At 37.7% G+C, this 26,631-nt stretch overlaps 1 protein-coding gene across 1 annotated transcript in view; it reads left to right on the plus strand.

Moving 5' to 3' along the window:
• LOC131146935 (probable serine/threonine protein kinase IRE) overlaps window positions 1-26,631 on the plus strand; it is a 48,599-nt gene that overhangs the window by 17,706 nt on the left and 4,262 nt on the right. Inside the window, exons 10-15 of the mRNA XM_058096792.1 lie at window positions 13,146-13,353; window positions 13,457-13,542; window positions 15,512-15,600; window positions 23,702-23,753; window positions 23,837-23,893; window positions 23,991-24,164. Of these exons, the coding sequence (XP_057952775.1) occupies window positions 13,146-13,353; window positions 13,457-13,542; window positions 15,512-15,600; window positions 23,702-23,753; window positions 23,837-23,893; window positions 23,991-24,164 (666 nt within the window). The remainder of the gene's footprint in view (window positions 1-13,145; window positions 13,354-13,456; window positions 13,543-15,511; window positions 15,601-23,701; window positions 23,754-23,836; window positions 23,894-23,990; window positions 24,165-26,631) is intronic.

Below are 26,631 nucleotides of genomic sequence, written 5' to 3' on the forward strand. Positions count from 1 at the left end.
AGTCTAAAAATAACTCAGTTAACAATTTAACTGTTAAAAAATGCATTTGAATAATTTAACTCATTTTTATCGAAAAAGACGTATGCATATAAATATATATACTTCCCATTATACCTTTCCTTCACATCATCATTTAGCCCTACTACTCAAGGCTCTGTTCACATATACGCGTATACTTTTTTTTGCTGAAAATCATCATGTAGGCCCTTCAAATATGGCCATGTCTAAATATATAAATATATGCATACTTTTTCATCCAAATCATCATTTAGGCCCAACGAATGGCCCTGACACATAAATATATAAATATGTATAAAAAACTCCTTTTGGCCTATGCATGTCATGTTTACCCCGATGATTGGGTTGTGCGGTCCGAAGACTAGACTTAGCTTGGTTGGCCGACCAAACTAAATAAAAAATATCATGTCTGTAAGTGCGATTTTCCTACCACATCTTGGTCCGGAAGTAGGTGTGCACTCAAGACAAATCCACTATCCACCGCCAACACTTCCACAACAGTGTGGCTGCACTCATACTCATCTGTAGCTATGGTACAGAGCATCCACCACATTCGAGCCATTAGGGTTTTTAAAACATACAATTATAATTTATGCAATAAAAACAGTATAATAATCCCATCATTTTCCCAATATAAAATTTATAATAAAATCTCATTATTATTCACAATAAAACATATAATAAATATAACACCGTAAAAATCTCATACTTGCTCATTTATGCAATAAAATAAACTCATGCCACGCAATTTGCGTTCTAATTATAATTTTAATAAATTACCGAGAAAATCTATAATAATATATTTGGGTATATTTAAATAAAAATGCAGATATGATCAATTCCAAATATTATAACTTAACTCCGATATATTTAATAAAAAGCGGATATGATCAAATCTGTGTAGTTAAATTTAACTCAAGTATATATTTAAATAAAACAACTATAATTAAATTTACGTACTTAATTTAAATCAGGTATATTTTAAAATAAAATCTGACATAATCTAGCCCACTTACCTGGATCTACTCCTCTAACATGGTTTAAAACGAATTCCTAAAGTGAGTTGGAAAAGAGTGGAAGAGTGAGAATTTTAAGTATGTAAAAATTCTTCGTCTCCCACTAAATCTTTTTCCTCACTTATCCTTCAATTTCTTTTTTGAAATTTTCTATGAAAATTGAATTGAGGATCTCCTATTTATAAAGAATTTGGAGGAAGGGTATTTTTGTAATTTTTAAGGTTTCTTAAGGATTAAGAAATGAATATATAAATAAATATATAAATTAATTAATTAATGGATGAGAGAGACGAATTTGGGGGAGGGGGTCTGATTCTTGCAGGTTGGGGGGGGGGGGGGGTCTCCTGATTCAATTTTATTGAATTGAATTGAAAGATAAGGATACTTGCATCCTGATCCTTTCTTTTATACATATATATATATATATATATATATATATATATAATATTTTTTATATTTATATATTAATTAATTAATTAATTAATAGTTTTAATTAATTAATTTATTATTATTTTTAAATATTTTTTATTTAGTTAATTAATAATTTAATTTAATTTAATAATAATTTTTTAATTTTTAACTAATTTTTTTTTTATGATTATTACACTAATAATGTATATATATATTTGGGGTTGTTACACGAAGGCTGTGGCGACTATAAGGCTTTGTCTGGCCGATGACGTGATGTATCATGTCATGGTTGAGGAATCACCGGCGACAATTTGGCTGAAACTGGAGAGCCGGTATATGTCCAAGTCATTGACGAACAAGTTATATCTTAAGCAAAAAATGTATGGGCCTAAGATGGCAGAGGGTTTGAATCTAAATCAACACATCAACGTATTCAATCAAATCATCAGTAATCTGAAGCGGGTTCATGTGAAGTTTGAGGACGAAGACAAGGCGTTGATGTTGCTGAATTCCCTACCTGCGTCTCCTATGTACGAGAATCTGGTTACGACTCTGACATGGGGAAAAAAACTCTAGAGTTGGAGGATACCACGAGTGCCCTTTTGGGTTTTCATCCGAGGAAGAAAGCCAGTGATGATAATTCTTAAGGTGAAGGACTTATGGTGAAAGGTAATTAGGATCATGGGAGAAGCAAGTTTTGGGGTGGATCGAGTAACAATAAGGCTTGGTCCAATTATAGGAAGAGGAAAGACTTACAGTGTTTTAAGTGAGGGAAAAAAGGGCACATTAAATCGGATTGTCTAGAGAGGAAGAAGGGGAATGCAGAAAATAAAGAAGGTTCATCAAACTCGGCGAATATAGTGGAAGAAGGAGACTCAGGTAGCGATGATGGTGATATGCTTTCGGTCTCTTCTAGTTCAGATGGTCTCTCAGATTCTTGGATCTTAGATTCGGCGTGCTCTTATCATATGATGCCCAATAAAGATTGGTTCACTAGTTACAAATTGGTAAATTCTGGTTCTGTTCTGATGGGGAATGATGCTTCATGCAAAATTTTTGAAATGTGGAATATCAGAATCAAAATGTTTGATGGTGTTGTGAGGACGTTATGGGATGTTAGGCACATACTGGAGTTGAGAAAGAATTTGATTTCATTGGGCACTTTAGACTGTAACGAGTTTATTTACAAGTCTGAAAGTGGGATAATGAAGGTGAGTAAGGGAGTTCTAACCGTGATGAAGGGGCAGAAAGTACCAGGAAATATTTATACACAGCTAGGCACCATACTTGTAGGTGGAGCAGCAGTTGCAGAGTCTGAGTCGGATAGTATTGTCTTGTGGCATAAGTGGTTAGGGCATATAGGTGAGCATGGAATGATGGAGCTTCATAAGATAAATCTTTTGAAGGAGATCAAATCATGCAAGCTGGATTTCTGCAGGTATTGTGTGCTTAGGAAACATAATAGGGTACAGTTCATGGCAACCACGCACAAGACGGAGGGAATCCTTGACTACATTCATTCAGATGTTTGGCGGCCGGTGAGAGTAGCTTCACGAGGGGAGCATATGTATTTTGTGAGTTTTATTGATGATTACTCACGAAAGGTCTAGGTGTACTCCATACGGCACAAGTCAGAGACATTTGCCAAGTTTAAATTGTGGAAAGCTGAGGTGGAAAACCAGACTGGGAGAAAGATTAAATGCCTCAGGTCTGACAATGGAATCGAGTACACTAATTCGAGGATCATGGAGTTGTACGAGCAGCATGGCATTAGGAGACATTTCACAGTACACAAAACACCACAACGAAATGGTGTGGCAGAAAGGATGAACTGAACCATAACTGAAAGGGCTCGGCATCTCAGGTTGAATGCAGGGCTCGCGAAGAACTTTTGGGCAGAGGCAGTAAATATGGTGTGTTTCCTGATTAAAAAATCACCAAGGGTGGCACTAAATGGGAAAGTTGCAAAGGATGTGTGTACAGGCATCGAGGTAGACTACTTCGGTTTGAGAGTATTTGGGTGTCCAGCCTATGTGCACGTTCCTAGTGAGGAGAGATCAAAGCTTGAGACAAAGTCTAGACGATGCATATTTCTGGATTATTAGTAAGGGGTGAAAGGGTTCAAGCTGTGGGTTCCAAAGGCAAACAAGGTGGTGATCGGTAGGGATGTGGTTTTCGATGAGAAAGCCATATTGCGGTGTACTTAGGAAGAAGAGAAGAAACAAATGCCAAAGAACTGCAGCAGTAATGAGCATGCGGTGCAGGTGGAGTTAGAGACTTAAGGTGCAGATGAAGTTGTTCATAACGCAGAGAGTTCTAGCTTAGGAGACCAGCAGCAACATAGTATAGCTGTAGACAAACCCAGACGCACTATCAGGCCACTGCCCAGGTACAAATTTGATGATCTGATGTCTTATGCACTTATCACTAGTAGCGGGGATGGGTCACAACCAAGAGTAAAGTTGATGGATGGACGCTATGGTGGAGGAGATGGAGTCATTACATAAGAATCAGACATGGGAGTTGGTGGAGCTTCCCAAGGGGAAGAGGGCGATAGGATGCAAGTGAGTGTATAGGAAGAAGAAGCGGTTTTAGAAAATAAAAGAGAGACACTCAAGGCTCGGCTTGTAGCAAAGGGTTACTCACATAGTGTGATGAGATCTTCTCCCTTGTGGTCAGACACACTTCCATTAGGGTAGTGTTGGGAGTGGTGACACATTAGGACATGCATTTGGAGCAGATGGACGTAAAGACAACATTTCTTCATAGTGATTTGGAGCTAATTTACATGGTTCAACCATAAGGGTTTAGTCAACCTGGACAGGAGCACTTGGTTTGTAAACTGAAAAAATCACTTTATGGGTTGAAGTAGTCTTTGAGGTAGTGCTACAAACGTTTTGACTCCTACATGATCTAGATTGGCTATAGGAGGTATGAGTATGATTGCTGTGTCTATGTGAGGAGTCTGAGGACGGTTCACTCATATTTCTGCTGCTTTATGTTGATGACATGTTGATTGCTACAAGGAATATGATTAAGGTAAATTAGTTGGAGACTTTGTTGAGTAAAGAGTTTGACACAAAAGACTTGGCTACGACCAAGAAGATTCTTGGGATAGAGTTATAGGGAGATTGTAGTTATTTCAGGGCAGCTATGTGGAGAAGGTGTTGGAGAGTCTTAGCATGATTAATGCTAAACTGGTGAGTACATTGTTAGCAAATTATTTTAGGTTGTCTACCGCCCAGTGCCCAAAGACGGATGATGACATTCGTGACATGTCAAAGGTCCCCTATGCTTGTGCAGTGGGGTGTCAGATGTATGCTATGGTATATACAATGTCGGACCTGGCATAAGCTGTTAGTGTGGTGAGCAAGTTCTTTTCGAATTCGGGTCGACAACATTGGGATGTAGTCAAGTGGATTCTCAGATACTTGAAGGGTACAACAAGCTATGACATTATGTTTAGTAGACAACAGGGTGATCCTTTAGCAGTAGGTTATGTGGATGCGGACTATGCAGGAGACTTGGATGACAGGAGGTCTACCACAGGATACGTGTTCACCCTTGTGGGAGGGCCTATTTGTTGGAGGTCCATGGTGCAGTCCCTTTTTGCTTTATCTACTACTGAATCAGAGTACATGGTAGTGGCTGACGTTGCCAAGGAAGCGTTGTGGCTTACAGGATTGGTCAAGGAGCTGGGTATCCAGTAAGGTAGAGTTTAGCTGCAGTGTGATAGTCAAAGTGTCATCTATTTGGTGAAAAACCAGGTGTATCATGCGAGGACAAAGCACATAGATGTGCGATTTCACAAGATCAAGGAACTGGTTGCTTCTGGTGAACTACTACTTGAGAAAGTTCACACGTTTAAGAATGCAGTAGATATGTTGACAAAGCCTGTTAAAACAGACAAACTCAAGCATTGCTTGGACTTGATTAACGTCTCCAGATGCTAGATGGGAGGCATCCCAATCTACTATCCCAAGTGGAGCTGCAGCTTATGCTTTCGTGTTTCTCCTAAGGGGTGAATATTCGACAAGGTGGGGATTGTTGGAGTGTGTGGCTCATATTGAGTGGGATACATGCATGAGGAAAGCATGGTGAAGCAAGAACAAGGAAGTTGAGCTGCAGGAGGAAACTGTCGATAGTTTGGCCGACGATTTGGTCTTGGGAGATAACCGTCGATGGTTTGCCTGAAACCGTCAAAGGTTTCAGTCTGCATACTTCATTCTCAGCATTAAACCCTCCACGGTTTGCTGAAACAGTCGATGGTCTTGTTTGGCACTAATTACGGATTTTGAATTGAGAAGATCAATAGATTGGGAATTTCAAAGGATTTTCCTCCGAGGATTGCTACAAGGGTACTCAGGAACTTTCTAAGACTTTTGTACGCATAGGGTTAGCATATAAACAATATTGTAACCCTTGTTTGAGAAGATAGTGAAAATTAGTTGTTTGCTCCCGTGGACGTAGGCACATTGCCGAATCACGTAATCTCGTGTCATTGATTATTTGCTTTCCTTAATTATCTGTATGATTGATTGTTTCCGTATTATTCATCGTTGATTGCTGCATTGCACGATCCAATTCGATTTGTGTTTCCACTGCGAATTGGTAATCTTTGCACAACAATTCACACTGCACAATGTTCCTTTGAAAAAAGGGAAACCTAAAGAATTAGTTATTTTTGACTTATTGTAATGCAAGGTAGAATGTGCTGCTAAGGGCATCATCAATTCTTTTTTGGTGCTTGGATTTTTGAAGTTCAATGTGCTTGCTGATTGTTCTTGAAATGTTTTTATGCTTTTGGGGGTGTTTGATGTGTTGTTCTTCATTTTATCCCCCTGCAATACACTATTTGTGTAATAATTTGGAAAGAAGATAATTGACTGGAAAATAACAATGTGTTATAAAAAATGATAATATTGAGTAGTTACAAACTTTGAATTTTAATTCTCATGGACTTGCTCTATCCCCTAAGCAGCCTCAGGTTAAAGATCAAATTTGACAAAGGTAAGGGCAGTGCAGAGTGTTTTTTGAACTTCTGGCTGTGTTGGAGTTGGTTTTATTTTTCAGGAGTTTTGTGCTTTATCTGATGTGAAGAAGCCTGAAAATCTCTTAGCAACACTGTTCTTTGGAAACTAATCCACTCTGGCAGTAGAAGGCTGATGTGTAATGTACAATATAAATTTGAGAATGGCTGTGGCATTTATTATTCTGTAATAATTTTCCTTATATTATCAAATGAAGAAGCAGGAAAAGGGATGTAAGAAACAGTTAAGGCAGAGGGGACATTTTTATGCACAAGGGAAAAAAGTTTGTGGCCCATTTTACCACTTTTGCTGCAATAAGAACCGTTTAGGAAACCCTGATGACTTATGGGTGGTGACTAGCAGGTGCAGGCAGGTTAGCCATTGTTGATCATGTGACTTTTATGATGTAATTTAAGCATAATGCTTTTAATACTTCTTAGATTCAAACTTATTGAAGGTTGTGCATTTTTTATGCTGTGTAGGACTGCTGGAGTGTAGGAACTAGTTACACAGTTGTCATTGTTCGGGAACCTTTGCCTCAATGGAACTCAGGCTCCTTTCTTTCTTGCTTAAATATTGTGAAAGAGGGAGCAATTGTGTGAGTATGGGGTACAATACTTCTGCTATAAATAAATTGCAGGAAAAGGCATTATTTTTTCGTCCCCTTAAATAGGGTTTCAGGAGGGGTGATCACAATATGGCCATAAGCTTTAGAGGGTAAGCCTCCACCTACTAGCCAGAAAGGGTCTAAACCTGAAGGCCACAGGTTCAGATCATAGAACAACCTCTTCAGATGGAAAGGTAAGGCTGCATACATCATGCCCGCCCTAGAACCCTAATATGGCATGATAGCATTGTGCATTGGGTGTTGTATTGGCTTGAAGCGGCTTCTGCTCTAACAGCCCAAGACTTCTACCATTGTGCCAGAGTGTGCAAAATGCAGTCAGGGGAAGTGTGGGGAGACATTAGAAAATGCAGTTGAAGCATGCAATAAAGTGTGCAAGGCACTGACTGGGCTAAAATGGAGCAAAGGCTTTTAGTTATTGTTAATATGAATCAGCTGTAGGTCCTTAGAAATTTCTAATACTACCTGCATAGGAGACTGCTTTTAAGGTTATTTTTTCAGTTTATTATCTGGGGATAAATCATTGCTCTATTTTACTTTTTTATCATTGGTGCATGGCTATTCAACATTTGGATCATGTTTAGTTGTGAAAAGCAATTTTAGTTTTCCTTTCTAGTTTTCCAAAAAATTACCAAAAAAGTTCGCTATTTTTTTTTCCCCTAAAATTTTGCAACATTTGTATGAGATAAATGAACAACAATAAACAGTTTTTGACAATATTTTCTTGTGAAAATATATTTTTTTCATTTCTAATTTTTAAATAGCTACAAAAATGGCACCTTGTTTCCCAATTTTTAAAACTTTTATAAAAAAGTTAGAAATATCTTTTTATTATTTTCTAAATTTCTAACTCTTACTTTGTGTATTGGAGCATAGAATTCGGATCTTGAGCTTTAATTTGTGTGAGAGTTTCTTCTAAATCCATGCAAATCCAAATGCAACCCCCAAAATTCATGATTCCAAATATTTACCTCATATTAAATTTGGAAAATTGGAAAAACAAGTTGTTTTTTTTTTTTGTGATTATTTTTAAATCTAGAAATAAAAAATGAAAATTTGTTTTGCACATGTGATGTAGGACAAGAAGCGGTTATTTAGATGGATCATTTCGACCCAATTTGGAGGCCCTATGTCAAAGAAAAGGGTGAATGGTTTATTGGGTCTGAAACCCAAATGTGCTTAGTTAGTTGTTTAAGTATGTGTGTAGTTTGCTTGTATTAGGATTATTTATGTTGGGGGCTTGTTTAAAGTATTTGTGTATTCTAGGGGTATGTTTGTAATGCAATATAATTTTAGAAGTATATGTGTAATTTCATGTGTTTAGAGGCTTTCTTATAAATAATGTGTGAAAGCCATGATGTTGGCAGTTGCTGATGAATTTAAATTGAAATGGAGAGTTTCCTCCTCTTATCTCCTCTCTCCTCCCTTCCCTGTTCTTCTTCTTCTTCTATTTTGTCTAATTTCGCCAAGGCTGCAAAAATTTGATGCTGCCCCTGCATCATTTGGTATCAGGGCCTAATATGGATCTCTATTCTTCCATTTCAGTCCACCCAGTCTCCCTCACCCTTCTCCTCTTCTCTTCTTTTCCCTTCTCTCTTTTTCTTTCTTTTCTCTGTTCTGATCTGTTGCTCTGTCCTTAATTCCCTGCTGCCCAGCAGCAATTTGCCCTTGTTCTTATTCTTTGTTTCTTTCTCCTTCTCTTTTTCTCCTCTTCTTCTATTTGTCTCCCCATAATTCCCTTCATTTGATTTGTTAGAATAGTTATTAGTTGGAATAAAATGAAATATAATTTAAATTTTGGGGATTCATAAGATAGGAATAGTCATTCCCATCTTGAAACTTATGAATAGTTATTCCTTATTTATTTTTTATTATGAACTTATAAAACATTTCACATTATTATTTATTTTATAACAATAATATAATTTATTATATAACTAATTGTAACTAATTTAACTAATCTATTCCTGTGAATATATATCTTGAAACCATAGGTAACATAAGTTCTCTTTCCCCCCCTTTTTTTTTTTTTTTAAATTTTATTTTTAATTTTCTAATCTGAACACGCTCTTTTCTATCCTGATTTTTTGTTCTTGTTCCTCTTCCCTCCTTCTACCTTTTCTATCTTCTTCTCTGGTCTCTTCTTTATTCCATGCTTCTTTTTCCCTCCTGTATCTCTGATTCAAACTTCTGGTTTTCTGTTCTGAAATGTCAGTACAAAAAGAAGTCTCGAAAAGCAGTTCTGCAGTTTCTGAGCTTTTCAAAAAATGCCAGTTGTGTCCCATTTTTCGAAACCCTGATTTCCAGCCTAGATTCTGCAACACCACTTACACCACAAAAAACAAAACCCCTCGAAACCCTTCCCCTAAAAATTTCATCACCAACCGACCAGCTGTGACGCCCCACACGCCACCTGAAATTCTCCAGCCGCCGCCCCCTTCAAAATCCACCCTTGCTCGAGTTTTTTTTTTTTGACACACGACCACCACCATTTGACTAACTACCCTTCATTCCCCAGAAAATCATTGCCGAAAAGTCGCCGGCGGCAACTCATGTGCCAACGCGCCGGCGACTGTGTGTGGGATTCTGCCAGATTTCCTTCCTGCTGCCAGAATCACGAGAAATTGGTTCCTAGATGCGAGAAATTAATGTTTGCTCCATGATATTTGGATATGCAGCATAGTATTTTGATCACTGACAACATATTGTAAGCACGATAATTTTGGCACGAAGCCCTGAAATTGCCATTGCCAGCATCAAGAATTAGTTTTTTTTTTTTGCTGCATTTTTTAGTCTTGCATGATACTCAAGATTAAAGGTGACTTGAAGATTATTCTTAAATAATTGAGAGTGAAGTTTGCGATTTGCCTCACATAATTACATCATGGTGACCAGTGTTGAATTGTCTGCAAAGGTGGAGTTTTTATCTGGTAGAAAATGCTTTGGAGACTATTACTAGTGCTTTGTGTTGGGAATTAACAATAAATTCCCGAAACCTATGAGAAACAAAATAGAGAAAGAATACACACCAAAGAAAAATCAATTACACGCACAAGACAGTATTTACATGGTTTGACAATTTTGCCTACATCCACGGAGTTGTAGGGATTTTACTATTGTCAGGAACAAATACAGAGAGTGCGGCGGTACAATGCTCTCTCTCGTTCTCTCGCGAAGTGTGACCGCATACCTTAATCACCCAAAAACAATCATTTTATATGCTGCGCACACGGTTCCAAATGGGTTACAAAACGGGCCCAAAAAATTTTTCCCGGGGTACGGCTTGGGCCGGCCCAAGCCTTCACTCCATGGACTAAGCCTTAGGATAGAAATTTCTTATTAAAGAAAGGTCAAGTCACCATCCAAATTTAACACAACTAGACTCCGCAAAAGCCCAACACTTTGACTAACAATCAAAGTTGCAGCCTCAGGTAAAAGGCCCATGGAATTTCCTACCAAATAAGATCATGGAATAGCTGCTGTCCCTCATGCTTTTGAGTTGTGTGAAGGCCAAAATAATTATTTGAGTGAGGGAATTAAATTAGAAGTCTCAGATTTTAATGGTGATGGTTCTTCGGATGAATTTGATGATTGAGTGTATTCGTTGGAGTACTATTTCCGATGGTATGACATGAATGAGGCTAGAAAGTTGTACTTTTTTCTGAATCAAAATTGAAGGGAATTGCTCGAATTTGGTGGATTAAACAAAGCGAGATCTTTAGAAGAAGGAGATTTGGTGAGATTACAACGTGGGATGAGATGACGCTAGCCATGCAAGAGTAATTTGTGCCTTCCAGTTATCAGCAGCATGTTCATCTTCATTTGGTTCTTTTGATTTTTGTTTGATGTCCGGTTCCTTCTGCGGATGGATCTATAGGAATTCACCTATCCCAATAACAAAAAAAACCTGACTTGAATTAGCTCTTTGATTTGAAGCAAGAAGAAAAGACAGTGATGGACCACACTAATAGATTCTATCATTTGGCCACTCATGCGGATATTGAATGGAAAAAGAACATTATGATAGCTTTGCACAAAAAAGGGTTGAAGCTAGCTATTGCTTCCAAACTTGCTGCATGTCTTCTTGTCACAGTTGGGGATGCAGCACAGTTTGCCACTCAGATTGAGAAGGACATGCAACACAATCCTCCTACATCAATCCTTCGGTTTGAGAAGAGTACTAGTGGAGTTGTACAAGGGAAGACAGTTGAGCACTTGGGTAAATGTGTTCAAACTAATACCTCTTGGAAGACTTCTGAGCATTCTAGAACAACTTCTTAGAGCCAACCATCACTCAAATGCTTTAAATGTCAAGATTTTGGACATCGAGCTGCACAACGTCCTAACCAATTCATGGTTGCAGAAAAGGAAGAAGAAGATAATGATACTCAAGCAGTTTAAGCTGAAACAAAAATTCCAAGTGACTTAGATGATGATGGCAATTTGAGAACCTATTTAGTGCTTCGACATATACTCTCTTCCCACAAGGTTGAAGAGATAAGAGGATTGGAGGCGGACCAACATCTTTCAAATGCAAGTGATATGCCAAAAACAGCTTTGTACTTTGGTTATTGATCCTGGTAGTTGCAAAAATATAGTTTCTGAAGAAGCTGTGAAGAAGTTAAATTTGGGAGTTGAGCCTCATCCTGAACCATATAAAATTGCTTGGGTGAATAATATCAACTTGAAGGTCCATGATCGTTTTTTTACTTACCTTCAAGATTGATTATGGAGATAGTACAATGTGATATCCTTCCTCTCAAAATTTGTCATATCCTTTTGGGCCAACCATGGTTATTTGATAGGAAGGGGAAGCATGATGGATATGAGAATTCTTAATCCCTCTCCATTGACAACAAGGAGTATAAGTTGATGCCATCATGAATTCTTCCACTTACCAAGTTGAAGCATATTGTTGGTTCCTTTCTTACGAAACAAGATGACTCTATTCATGGTGATGGGCTCCTTGGTACTTTTCCCAACTCGACGGAGTTGAGTTCTTTTTGGAAGGAGGGAATAAATGATGTAGGGGTGGCATCAAGATTCTGCAGCCATGGATAAATTAGAGGAAATAGAAGAGAGGAAGGAAAGGGAAGGGAGGAGAGAGAGGAGATACTAGGGGGGGAACTCACATTCATTCCAATTCAAATTCATCAACTGCCTACATCATGGTTTTTTCACACTATTTATAATAAAATCACTAAACTCGTGAAATTACACACAAACCCAAAAACTACATTGCAGTACAAACATACCCCTAGAAAATACACAATTACTACAAACTAGCCCCCAACATAAATAATCCTAATACAAGCAAACTACACACACATACTTAAACAACTAACTAAGCACATTTTGGTTTCGGACCCAATATACCATTCACCCTATTCTTTGACATAGGCCTCCTATTTGGGTCGAAAAGATCCATCCAAATAGCTGCTTCTCATCCTACATCAACATGTAAACAAACTCCTTTTATTTTATTTTTTTCTAACTTTCTAATAAGAATCTTGAAAAATTAAAAAATAACCTAAACTTTTTATGATTCTTTGGAAAACTAAAAATTGGAAAATGAAAAATGTTTTCCACAACTAAATGTGCCCTTACATTTCTCATCAAATATGCAGTTCTGCTTCTGTTCTTGTGCCTAGTGCTGTCTTTGATGGTGAATAATTCTCCTCTTTTGTATTGCAATAATCATTAGAAAAAACCATGTCCCTTCATTTCATTTTGTAGTTCCACTTCTGTTCTTGTACCTAAATTTGTATTTGATTGTGAATAATTCTCCTCCTTTTGTATCACAATAATCATTAGAAAAGTTATTGCCCCTTCATTGAAGCATTTTTTTGTTTCATTGCATGGACACTGTTGTGCTGATTCATGTGTAAATGAAGTCAAGCGCTACTCCAGTATTTAAGTGAAATATCTAATTGCTATTTTTTATTATAGGCATTCATTTTCAATTCCTGTACTTTACTAAGCTGCACAGCAATTGAAAGCACTACGTATCAATTCTCGCAAGTCTCTAATCCCTTACTGTTACAGTTGACAGACTTTGGGCTCTCCAAGGTTGGTCTGATCAACATCACAGATGACCTGTCAGGTCCATCATTCAGCAGTACTGCTTTTATTGGACAGGAACCAAAAACTACTGCAGTACAACAATCATTAAAGAGAGAGCAGCGCCAGAAGCATACTGTTGCTGGCACGCCTGATTATTTGGCTCCTGAGATACTTCTTGGCATGGGACATGGTTCGAAGTTAATTTATTTGCTGATTAAATAATACATGTTCACTGAATCATTAAGGTTATTTTTTTTTACTGTTTTTAGTCTTCCATGCTATGCTCCTTGTAGGTGCAACGGCTGATTGGTGGTCTGTGGGTGTCATTCTTTTTGAGCTGCTTGTGGGTATTCCACCATTCAATGCAGAACATCCGCTGGTAGGCTACATGAATTTCAAAAAGTTTCAGTTCTTAAATGGTCCTGGATTTCTATTTTTATGTTTTTTTTTTTTTTTTCAGCATTGCCCTCAAAATATTTCTAGTTAATTTTAGAATCCTTTATTGCAATTCTTGCATCCTAATATGTGAAATAATGAAAGCTCCACAATGTTATTGGATGAATAATGAATTAAGCCTTTCATGTGTTGCCATGTAATTGAATCATTCACGTGAGTATAACCTGAATGGAATCAGTCGCATAAAAATTTACTTATGGAAACTGTGCCTTCAATAATCACCTGACACGCAATGCTGTTGCTTGTATATTTTTCCAGCTTGTCTTAAGGTGCAATTGGTTGCATATTAGCTGTATTGGCATGGCAATTGCTGGTATTGGAAAAATTTAGTTTAGCAACGACCGACTTTTCCTACCAATTAACATGTATGATAGATTTTTCAAAGAGGCAGTTGAGCCTGAGAGATCTTTGTCTTAGATACAGTCTTTGAGAAGTTGTCTGGCATAAAAAGCCTTAAAATGATATTTCATCTAAAAAAACTATGTTCGTTGTTTTTTGCTCTATTATTATGTTTCTCCTGTCAATTTATTTTCATCTTCCAAATGTTTAGCCTGTCAGATGGCTTTGTGACAGTGGAGTTACTGATATAAATTAGATAGGTGGTAAGTTAGAGCATTTACCAACATTGTTCTCCGTGGAACATTTACCATTAATGTTAGTGGAAAGGACTCTACCACTCTCTCTCCTAGATCTTCTAGGGCATTCAATTGCTATTGATTTTGAAAGACCCATCTGAATGCATGGTACCTGCATATCATGAACATGTCTCCCACTGAAGTTGCTTAAGATTAACATCTTGGAAAAGCTCAGGGACTAAAATTGAGTGGACCTACTTCCAAATATAGATATGATAGACTACCTAGTATATCCTCATGTCTGGTATATCAAGTCTACAAGATTAAGGGTATGTAGTTATATATTGTCAGCTACTGTGAAGCACCAGGCATGTTGGTTCCATTAATTGTGCACTAATGAGGCCGGTGATCTTATTCCAGGTATTTGTTTTGATATTTGGAACCACAGGGCGAAGCATTAAGACCTTCAAACACAAGGCTCAAGCCTTGAGGCACAAGGTGTAGCTTTGTGGCTCCTTTTAAAAAAATATACTTTTTATTGAACTTTTTGGAGCAATCCAGATCGGTGATGAAATACTTAAATAATGTTTCTTCTCTTGTAAATAAACAAGAAAAACACGTTTCTGGTCAATGCTTAGAAGCTTAGTTGCATCAAATATTAGGTGAGAGCTCAGACGGATCTATCTAATCACCATTATGGAATTTTGGCCAAATGATATCCTGGTCCATGCCTATCTGAGAAGGGGACAATGCCTAAACAAATGTTAATACCTTCTCCATGGTGCATGTGAAATTGTTTTGTCCATTCTGTGGGAATAACCCATCCAAAAAAGAAGAAAGAAGAAATCATTTGGAATGACTTAGAGGCCCTCATGAGCTAATTCCATAATATTGAATTCTGATATTTGTTAAGATTTCAGCCAGATTTTTGTATGTTTATGTGTTTTATTCACTAAGAAAAATTTCTCATGCCTGACCCTTTTTGATTATTCATTGCTCCAGAAGAAGAAAGATCAGTTCTTCATTGAATTGTGCTGATTTTGTGGTCTGAAGTTTCCTGTAGCATCTGACTTTTAAAATAGCTTTTGTTGTATAATTGTATGAAGTCTTTCTTAAGCTCTTATTTGCACTCGATTGTTGCTCCCGGCTGTTGGATTGAATCATAAAGATATGTTCTATTCTACTATCAATTATTCTATAGCTTTATAAATGAACTTGATATTGAAAAATGATGTGTATGTAAACTTCTATTGTTTCTTAAGTCCTATCTGCATAGGGCTCAAAACACTGTCAGTAATGAGTTATATTTTGCTGCAGCAAATATTTGACAATATTATGAATAGAGACATACCCTGGCCCAGGATACCTGAGGAGATGAGCTATGAGGCATATGATTTAATTGACAAGTAAGATGCAAAAATTTAAAAATTTCTGCCCGTTCTGTTGCATAAATTTCATGTGCTTCTGTATATACAATTTGTGTTCCTTTTTTTTTTTTTTTCAATGATATAAGTTGAAGTGTATGCAGATTGTCTCAGTGTTGCTGTACATATAAAGAGAAGTATGTGTAACGGTCACTAGAGTCCAAATGGCCCCTGAGGCTTGGCTTAAGTGATAAAGGGGGGGTTCGGGAAATCTTGGGTCAATTCTTACTAGTTGAAAAAAGAAAAAAGAAAAATGAAAGTAGCTACTCCAAATTATAATTCAAAATCATGAGTAATGTGATCATTCTTGATGATGTTTGCTTTAAATTTGTGGTATGCATCCTTGATTGCTAAGGAACAACATATCCAAAAAAAGGAATTGCAGCTGAAATGTGCATGTTAAGATGGATGAGCAGTCTAAGTCCAATTAAAAGATAAAGAAAGAAATGAGCACATTTGTCTAGAAGTAGATGAGATAGGGCGGCTTAGATGGTTTGAGAACTTGCAACATAGACCAAATAATGCTTTAGTCGGAAAAAATGATTTAGTTGATGTTGGGGGTTGTAGGATGGGAGGTGAAGACCAAGAATAACTTGGTTGAGGAAGTAAGAAATTATTTGAGAAGACTTAAAATTTATGAATATATTGCTTTGGCTGTTCATATAATCAACTCCACCTAGTGGAACTTGAGGCTTGGTGGTGGATATCATTGTTGTGACATTTTTTTAATAAATTTCTGGTGCATGTTTGCTTCAAATTAATGGAGTACATGATTGCTAAGCTAAAAATAATGGTCAAGAAATTTAGGGTGTGATCCTTTGTTCCCTTTTGGAACATTGGTTATTTATGGAGAAAGCTAGTTGTCATGATTGTTTATTAGTATTTTCCTCTTGAATTTTCTATTCACCATCTTCTTGCTTTGGGTTTGTTGTGTGATTGTAGAATACCTTTAAATCAAAAGATAAGTTTTATAGGACAGCTATAAGACCAACGATAATATATGGATTAGAATGTTGGGCAACTAAGAAACAATATATCCAAAAAGTAAAAGTTTTTGAAATGAAAATGTTAAGAACAGATGAGTGGTATAACGTTAAAAGATAACTTAAGAAATGCACATATTCGTGGCAAGTTAAGCATAGTACTTGTAGAATATAAGATAAAGGAGGGGAGGTTCAGATGGTTTGGGCATTAACTTAGGCCAAATATTACACTCGAGTTTCTGTTAGTGGCAATAGAAAGGGTAGGTGTAGAACTAAGATAATTTGGAATGAGAAAGTGAATAAAGATATAATAGCCTTTAAATTTTCAGAACAAATTGCCCATGATTGTGTAAATTTGTGGTAAAGGATTCATGTATCTGACCCAGCGAGTGGGGCTTAAGGCTTGGTTTGCTATTTTTGTTGTTTTTGGTGCATCTAGTTGGAGCGAATGCTAGAATCAAGGGTATTATTACTCCTACTACTTTGGTTTGGAGTAAGGTGCTTTTTCTTGCACTGCTTTGTTGCTTTGTGAATGATTTCTCAAAGGCGTCTCTTACCAAAATTGTGACAAAACACATTCATCGCTACATTAGATTTGTATTGTTAATATTATCCTTTTTCGATGTTGCTTTCTTGTTTGATTGAAGGGTGCCTTGTCCTCCACATTGTATATTCTTTCTCTGTATTGTTGGAGATGTGGTTCATATTGAGTGGAATGCATGCGCCAGGAAAGCATGTTGAAGCAAGGAACAAGGTAGCCGAGTTGCAGGAAGAAACTGTTGACGGTCTTGAAACCGTCGATGGTTTTAGTCCATACCGTCAACGGTTTGCTGAAATTGTCAACGGTTTCGTTCGCCGCAGATCACAAATTTTGAATCAAGAGATCAGTAGAATGGGAGATTTTAGAGAATTTTCCTCCAGGGATTGCTACATGAGTGTTTTAGATGTATTCTAAGTCTTCTGTGTTCATAGGGTTGATATATAAACTATATTTGTAACCCTTTATGTAAGCTTTACAATCTGATAGTGAAAATCAGCCGCTTGCTCTCGTGGATGTAGGCACATTGCCGAACCACATAATTTCTTGTGTCTTTGATTGTATTGATTTCCTTTATTCTCATTGTGATTACTTGTTCCGTATATTCATCGTTGGGTGCTTGCATTACTTGTTCCGGATTGGAGTTGTATGTGTCTCCGCTGCGCATTCGAATCAACAATTGGTATCAAAGCTATTGGTTGCAAAGGCTTGGATTTCTTCTGCAAAGTTTGAGATTGGTAAGTTCGATGGAACAGGAAATTTCGGACTTTGACAGAGGAGGGTTAAGGACGTGTTGGTGCAGTAAGGTATGGTGAAGACACTATACAAAAAACAGTCGGAAGGCATGGACAACATGAGTTGGAAGGAGTTGGAAGCAAAGACTGTGGCTACTATCAGGCTTTGTCTGGCCGATGACGTGATGTATCACGTCATGGATGAGGAATCACCAGTGGCAGTTTGGATGAAACTGGAGAGTCGATATATGTCCAAGTCTTTATCGAATAAGTTGTATCTTAAGCAAAGACTCTACAGGCTTAAGATGGCAGAGGGTGCGGACATAAATCGACATATCGTCATATTCAATCAGATCATCAGCGATCTAAAGTGGGTTGATGCGAAGTTCGAGGATGAAGACAAGGTGTTGATGCTGCTAAATTCCCTACCTACGTCTCCTACGTACAAGAATCTGATTATGACTCTGACATAGGGGAAAGAAATCTTGGAGTTGGAGGATATCACGAGTGCATTGTTGGGGTTTCATCACAGGAAGAAGGCTAGCGATGAGAGTTCACAAGGTGAAGGGCTCGTGGCAAAAGGTAATCAGGATTGTGGGAGAGGTAAGTTCTGGAGCGAATCGAGTAATAATAAAACTCAGTCGCAGTTCAGGAAGAGGAAGGAAGTTCGGTGTTTTAGGTACGGGAAAATTGGGCACATAAAATCGGAATGTCCGGACCTGAAGAAGGGGAATGCAGATACTCAAGAGGGTTCGTCAAAATCTGCGAATGCAGTGAAAGAAGGCGACTCAAGGAGCAGTGATTGTGATATGCTTTCTGTTTCATCAGGTTCAGAATGCCTCACGAATTCTTGGATTCTAGACTCAGGCTGTTCTTATCACATGATGCCCAACACAGACTGGTTCACCACTTACAGATGGGTGAGTTCTGGTTCCCTTCTGATGGGAAATGATGTTGCCTGCAAAGTAGTCGAAATGAGGGATATCAGAATCAAGATGTATGATGGTGTGGTAGGGACGTTATGTGATGTAAGGCATGTACTGGATCTACGAAAGAATGTGATTTCATTGGGAACTTTGGATTGTAACGGTTACAGTTACAAGTCTAAAAGTGGGATAATGAAGGTGTGTAAAGGCGTTTTGATGGTGATGAAGGGTCAGAAGTTAGCGGGGAATATCTATGCATTGCTGGGTAATACAGTTGTAAGTGGAGCTGCAACTGCAAATTCTGAGTTAGGTAATACTATTTTGTGTAGAACAACCACACACAAAACAGAGGGTATTCTTAACTACATTATTTTGGATGTTTGGGGACCGGTGAGGGTAGCATCATGGGTTGGACATAGGTACTTTGTGAGTTTATCACGAAAGGTCTGGGGGTACTTCATGCAGCACAAGTCATAGATGTTTGTCAGGTTTAACTTGTGGCTAAGGTGGAAAACCAAACCGAGAGAAAGATCCTCAAGTCAGACATTGGGACTGAGTACGCTAGTGTTCAAGGAGTTTTGAGAGCAGCATCTCAGGTTGTATGTGGGGTTTGCAAGGAACTTCTTGGTAAAGTCATTGAGTATGGCGGGTTTCTCGATCAACCAATCACCATCACTAGATGGGAAAGTTGCAGAATAGGTTTGGCCAGGTTATGCGGTAGACTTATCTGGTTTGAGAGAGTTTGGAGGTCCAGCCATGCACGTTTTTAGTGAGGTGAGATCTGAGCTTGTTGCAAAGTCTAGACGGTATATCTTTCTGGGGTATCAGAAAGGGGGGTTCAAGTTGTGGGATCCAACGGCAAACAAGGTGGTTATCAGTGGAGACATGGTTTTTGATATTAAAGCCATGGTGCAGTGTACTTAGGTAGATGAAGAGAAACAGGTGTTAGAAAGTTGCAGCAGCAATGAGTATGTGTTATAGTTGGAGTTGGAGACACAGGGCGGAGATGACATTGTTCATAATGCAGGGAGCTCTAGCTCAGGAGACCAACAATATCACAATATAAACTGTAGCAAAAAGGAGATTGTGATGCAGGTGGAGTTATAGACTTAGGGCAGAGATGACATCGTTCGTATTGCAGGGAGTTTTAGCTGGGAGTCTAGTAGGACCACAATGGGCTCAAATGCACTATCAGGCCACCGCTCATGTATGAATTTGATGATCTGATGTTTTATGCATTTATTACTACCAACAAGGTTCATACTTATTTTCAAGATGCGGTGCACTGCAAAGGGAAAAATAGATGGATAAGTACTATGGTGGAGGAGATGGAGTTGCTACATAAGAATTAGATGTGAGAGTTGGAGCTTCCATAGCGGAAGAGGGTGATAGGATGCAAGTGGGTTATTATTCTGTTGTTTTACATTAATGACATGTTAGTTGCTGGAAAGATTTTGACTGAGGTTAATCAGTCAGAAACTCTGTTGAGAAAAGAATTTGACATGAAGGTTTTGGGTGTGGTCAAGAAGATTCATGGGTTGGAGATTCCCAAGGATAAAGCTGCAAGGAGATTGGGTTTATCTCAGGGTGGCTTTGTGGACAGAATTGTAGGGAGATTGCGGTTATCTCAAGGTGGTTTTATGAAGAAGGTGTTGGAGAGGTTTAGCATACTTAATGTAAAATCGGTCACCGGTGCATTGTTGGCGAATCAATGTAAACTGTCTACTGCTCGGTACCCAAGAACGGACGGTGATGTTCGGGACATGTCAAAGGTCCCCTACGCCAGTGCAGTGGGGTGTTTCGACAGGAAACAGAGTAATCCGTTAGTTGTGAGATCCAAGGATGCAGATTACACAGGGGACTTGGATGATAGGAGGTCTACAACAGGGTATGTTGTGGGAGGGCCTATTTGTTGGAAGTCGAGGGTACAGTCTCAGGTTGTACTTTCAACAACTGGGTCGGAGTACTTGGTAGTGTGGTTTAAAGGATTGTTTAAGGAGCTGGGTATTCAACTAGATGGAGTTCTTGTTACTACAGACAAGTTCAAGCATCGCTTTGACTTGGTTAACGTCTCGAGGTGCTAGATGGGAGGCGGTTCCAATCTACTGTCCCGAGTGGAGCAGCGGGTTATGCTTTCATATTTCTCTTAAGTGGTGAATATTCGCTAAAGTGTAGATTGTTGGAGATGTGGTTCATATTGAGTGGAAGGCATGCGCCGAGAAAGCATGGTGAAGTAAAGAACAAGGTAGTTGAGCTACAGGAAGAAACCGTCGATAGTTGGGTCAACGGTTTGGTCGACGATTTCGGTCTGTAGAAGGAACAACTCTAGGTAGATAACCGTCGACGGTTTCGTTTGGTGAAGATCATGGATTTTGAATCGGGAGATCAATAGATTAGGAGATTTTAGAGGATTTTCCTCCGAGGATTACTACAGGAGTGTTTTAGATGTATTCGAAGTCTTCTGTGCGCATAGGGTTGATATATAAACTATATTTGTAACCCTTGATGTAAGCTTTACAATCTGATAGTGAAAATCAGCCGCTTGCTTCCGTGGACGTAGTGCCGAACCACATAATTTCTTTTGTCTTTGATTTTATTGCTTTCCTTTATTCTCATTGTGATTGCTTGTTCCGTATATTCATCGTTGGGTGCTTACATTACTTGTTCCGGATTCAAGTTGTATGTGTGTTTTCGCTACGCATTCGAATCAACAATCGGTATGGACTGAAATCGTCGACGGTTTATTCCTTGCTTATTGGGGAAAAAATAAAGAAAAAATTACCCTTTCATTCGAATTGTTGTGTTTGAACATGGGATTACTAGGCCTTGTTTTTGTGTCTCACATTTTAATATGTGAGCTATATTATCCTTTTTTCTTTTTTCGTGTACCCAAGTGATTTGCATTCCTCCTATAATTATTCAAGACTAATTGTGTGTATCTGTGTGTATGTATGTGTATGTGGGTGTCTTTGTTTATTGTCTAGTCTCTTAAGATTTAAAACGTGTTCTTCCTTTAGTTAACAACAACAATAACAAGCCTTAAGTCCTATTACGTCGGGTTGGGTATATGAATTTTTTTTTGCTAATTCACCCGATTGAGGACATTTTCTTTGACTAACTTAAGACTTAAGAGCTATTAAATCCTTTCTCACTACCTTATTTCAAGTTATTTGAGGTCTACCCCTTCCTCTTCTAGTACCTTTTACAAGACTAGCTCGCTCCTCCTCACACTAGCGCACTACTTGGCCGACGTTTCAAATGTCCAAATCATCTGAATCATCCCTCTTTTATCTTATCTTCTATTGGTGTCATGCCAAACTTATTGTGAATATGTTCATTCCTTATTTATCCTTTAAAATGTTATACTACTCATCCACCTTAGCATGCGCATTTCGATCACTTTTACATTTTGAATGTGTTGTTTCTTAGGTTCCCAATATTCTGATCTATAAAACATGATTGGTCTTACAGTCGTCCGGTGGAATTTTTCTTAATTTTGATGTTATTCTACAATTGCACAACACACTTGACACACTTCTTCGTTTTACCCAAGCTGCTTTAACTCTATGTAGTACATCCTAATCAATTTCCCCCTTCACTTGCATAATAGATCCAAGATATCTAAATCTATTAATGTTGTTAATTTCTTAATTATTAAGTTTAATTTTACTCAATATTCTTCCTTATATGGTAGACATTACATTCATATATTTTGTCTTATTTTTACGTATCCTATAACCTCTAGACTCTAAGGCTGTTCTCCAAAGTTCTTACTAAGAGTCTACCCTACTCATACATCAATTAAAAAAAATATCATCTACAAATAGCATACACCATGGGATCTTGTTTTGGATATTCCTATTAAGCTCATCAATTGCTAAAACAAAAAGATAAGGGCTTGAAGTAAAACCTTGATGTAGGCCTATTGTGATTGGAAACTCTCCCTCTGCAGTCTTAATGCTAATCCTTACTCTATCATACGGTTGCTTAGTGACATCAATATGTCTGCTGCACACTCCCTTCTTTTTTGAAGCCCACAATAGAACTTCCTTAGGTACTTTATCATATTCTTTCTCTATGTCAATTAAAACCATATGCAAGTCCATCTTCATTTCTCTAAACTTCTCTATTAATCTTTTTAGAAGGTAAATAACTGCTGTTGTCAATTTCCTAAGCATAAAACCAAATTGATTCTCTGAGACCCTTGTTTCTTTTCTTATTCTTTGTTCAATTATCCTTGCCCACAGTTTCATCGTATGACTCATAAGTTTAATTTTGTCATAGTTATTACAATTTTGTATATCACCTTTGTTTTTGTAAATAGGTATTAACATGCTTTTCCTCCATTCCTCCAGCATTCTCTTTGTTTTTATAATAGTGTTGAATAGATTAGTTAACCATATACCTTTTTTGTACCCGAGACATTTCCAAACTTCAATTGGGATGTTATCTGGTCCATACATTTTCCACTTTTCATCTTTTCTAAAGCCATCCTAAGACTCCTAACTTCAATGACTCTAATTTTTTGCCAAGAAATCTCATACTTTTAGTGTTTTCCTCATTTTTCACTTTTAGGTTTAAGCTTTCAACTTAATTTTCATTAAATAACTTATTAAATTATCTTTGCCACCTCTCTTTATGTTCTTCCTTTAGTTGTTGATGTGAATTTTTTAATTGTGCACCAACACCTTTTGTTTGCCAGTGTATATTTTTCAAATTTATAGGGGGGAGTACTGCTGTTTGACACTATATTATTTCCGCCTTGAACAACCAACACTGCTATCAACTCAGTGATATATATATATATATTGGCTACTTATTTAAGTCCTGTAGTTTTAAGCATTGAAATTTGAAACCCACCTACATGCCATGTTACTAAAAACACTGATAACTTCATTTCAGATTGCTTATTGAAAATCCAGTTCAAAGGCTAGGGGCAACAGGGGCCAGAGAGGTAGCATTATAACAGCCAATGGATTTATCTCCTGCAGGTTCCAGCGATGATAGAACTAAGAAAAATCATATTTATTCTGGCAGGTGAAGCGGCATCCATTTTTCAAAGATATTAATTGGGATACGGTTGCAAGGCAAAAGGTCAATTTATATGTGTACTTTAAAATTTTTTTAAAATAATAATTTGACGGAATCACAGATCTTAATTATGTAGATCAATTCCCTTGTCTACCTGCAGGCCATGTTCATACCATCAGCAGAAGGTGAAGATGACACAAGTTATTTTACTAGCCGATATATATGGAATCCGGAAGATGGACATGTCTACGGAGATAGTGACTTCGATGATATGACAGAAACATGCAGCATTTCATGCAGCAGCGGATCGTTCAGCCATCTACTCGATGAAGATGTAAAAAAACGTGCTTTATTGTTTTTCATTTCATGTTAATTTCTGTTTAGATAGCTAGGGCTGTGAGTGGATGAGATCATGACCCATGAAATATGTAGATCCAAGAATGCAAATGGCTTGATCCTAAAATGAATGGTCACCAAATTTGCCTCACTTAATTTGATCCAAAAAATCCAGTCCATTGATTCATATACAAGTTTAATTATACCTGAATCCTTATTAAATCATGTAGATTTGGATGCATAATGTGTATATTCTGAAATCTTAGAAGGATCTGAAACCAAAATTTTATCGTTTTATTGTTTTCTAGATTTCTTATATGCATCTTGGAAAGCTTGAAAGTAAGGTGACATTTTTGTGATTATTTGAAAATCTAGAAATGGAAAATGAAAACTGCTTTCCACAATTAGAAAGGCCCTAAATTCTTACTAGATATAAATATTGTTGTGTTTTTGTGGCTCATATACTTGATGGAGTGCATAAACAAGGAAGAAAACATAGTTGAAAGTCACTTGTGCTGAGGAGCAGCAGCAAACCGTCGACTGTTTGGCCAAATCAGTTGACGGTTTGATCCAGAATTCAGAAAATTACATTCCGTCTGAAACAGTCGGACTGTTTGGCTTGGGCCAGCAAGACTGATTTCAAATTTTGAATGTGAGCGTCAATATGGTTGGGTGTTTGGAGGGAAACCTCCGAAGTGTTTATAAATATACCATTCTGGGTATATTCAGAGAGTGAAAAGATCATTGTATTGTATTGTATTGCGTTCTTTGACATTCTTATAGTGAAAAACTTTGCCGATTGCTCCCGTGGATGTAGGCATTGTCAAACCATGTAAATCTTCGTGTTGTTATTCTTGCTTTTGGATATATTGCCCGTGTGCTCTTTACTTGTTCTTCATTATTTTGTTGCGTTTAAATCTTGCTGTGCAATTCCAAGTTAATTCACAACAATTGGTATCAGAGCATTGCTGTTATGGCATCGGGCACTTCATCTGCAAAGTTTGATGTTGTCAAATTTGATGGAATTGAAAATTTCGGTTTGTGGCTGCGGAGAGTGAAAGATTTTCTTGTGCAGCAAGGGATGGTAAAGGCCTTGTATGGTGCTCAATCGGAAGGTATGGATGAGGCTAATTTGAAAGAATTAGAGGCAAAGGCCATTGCTACAATACGATTATGTCTGGCTGATGAAGTACTCTATCATGTCATGGACGAAGATTCTCCTGCGGCTGTTTGGCAAAAGCTTGAAAGCCGGTACATGTCCAAATCCTTTACTAACAAATTATTTCTTAAGCAGTGTCTTTATTGGCTTAAGATAGTTGATGGTTCAAACTTGAATCAACACATCAACGCATTTAATCAAATCATCAGTGATTTAATGTAGGTTGATGTGAAATTTGAAGAAGATGATCAGGCGTTGATGCTACTGAATTACTTGCTAGTGACACAAATATGAGAACCTATTTACCACTCTTACATGGGGGAAAGAGACCCTAAACTTCGAAGAGGTGACAAGTGCTTTGTTGGGATTTCATCAAAGGATGAAAATCTGTGATGAAAATTCACACGGAGAAGGACTTGTGGTGAAAGGTAATCATGATCGTGGGAGAAAAAAATTCAGAAATGGATCGAGTCAAAAATCCCAAACTCAATCCAAGAAGAAAAAGGATATCTGGTGTTATAAGTGTGGTAAAAAGGGGCACATCAAACCAGAGTGTCCGGAATGGAAGAAAGGAAATGCTGAAAAGCATGAAGGGACTTCAAAATTAGCAAATGTAGTTCAAGAAGAAAATTCAGTTTGCAGTGATAGTGATGTACTTTCAGTTTCATCAGGGTTGGATTGCCTCACAGACTCATGGATCCTAGATGCAGCACGTTCTTACCATATGATTCCAAATGAGGAGTGGTTCAACACTTACAGGTTGGTAAATTCAAGTTCAGTTCTTATGGGCGATGATGTCTCTTGTAAAATCATTGGCAATGGAAGTGTTAGAATTAAAATGTTTGATGGTGCTATAAGAACCTTGAGCAATCTAAGACACATACTGAACCTACGGAAGAGTCTCATTTCACTTGACACTTTGGATTGTAATGGATTCAATTACAAGTCCGAAAGTGGGATTATGAAAGTGTGCAAAGGTATTTTGACAGTGATGAAAGGGCAAAAGTTAGATGGAAATATTTATACACTCCTGGGAACTACTGTTGTAGGTGGAGTTGTAGCCGTAGATTTTGAATTTGATGAAACCGTTTTGTGGCATATGCGACTTGGGCATATGGGTGCACATGGTATGAAAGAACTTCATAAGAAGAAACTCTTGAAAGGTATGAAAACATGTAAGCTGAATTTTTGCAAGTTTTGTGTTATTGGGAAACAAAATAGGGAAAAATTTGAATGAGCAATTCATAGGACGAAAGGTATTCTTGATTATATACATATGGATGTTTGGGGGCCTGTTAGAGTAGCA

Source organism: Malania oleifera, chromosome 13, assembly GCF_029873635.1.
Source record: "Malania oleifera isolate guangnan ecotype guangnan chromosome 13, ASM2987363v1, whole genome shotgun sequence".
Lineage (NCBI taxonomy): Eukaryota > Viridiplantae > Streptophyta > Magnoliopsida > Santalales > Ximeniaceae > Malania > Malania oleifera.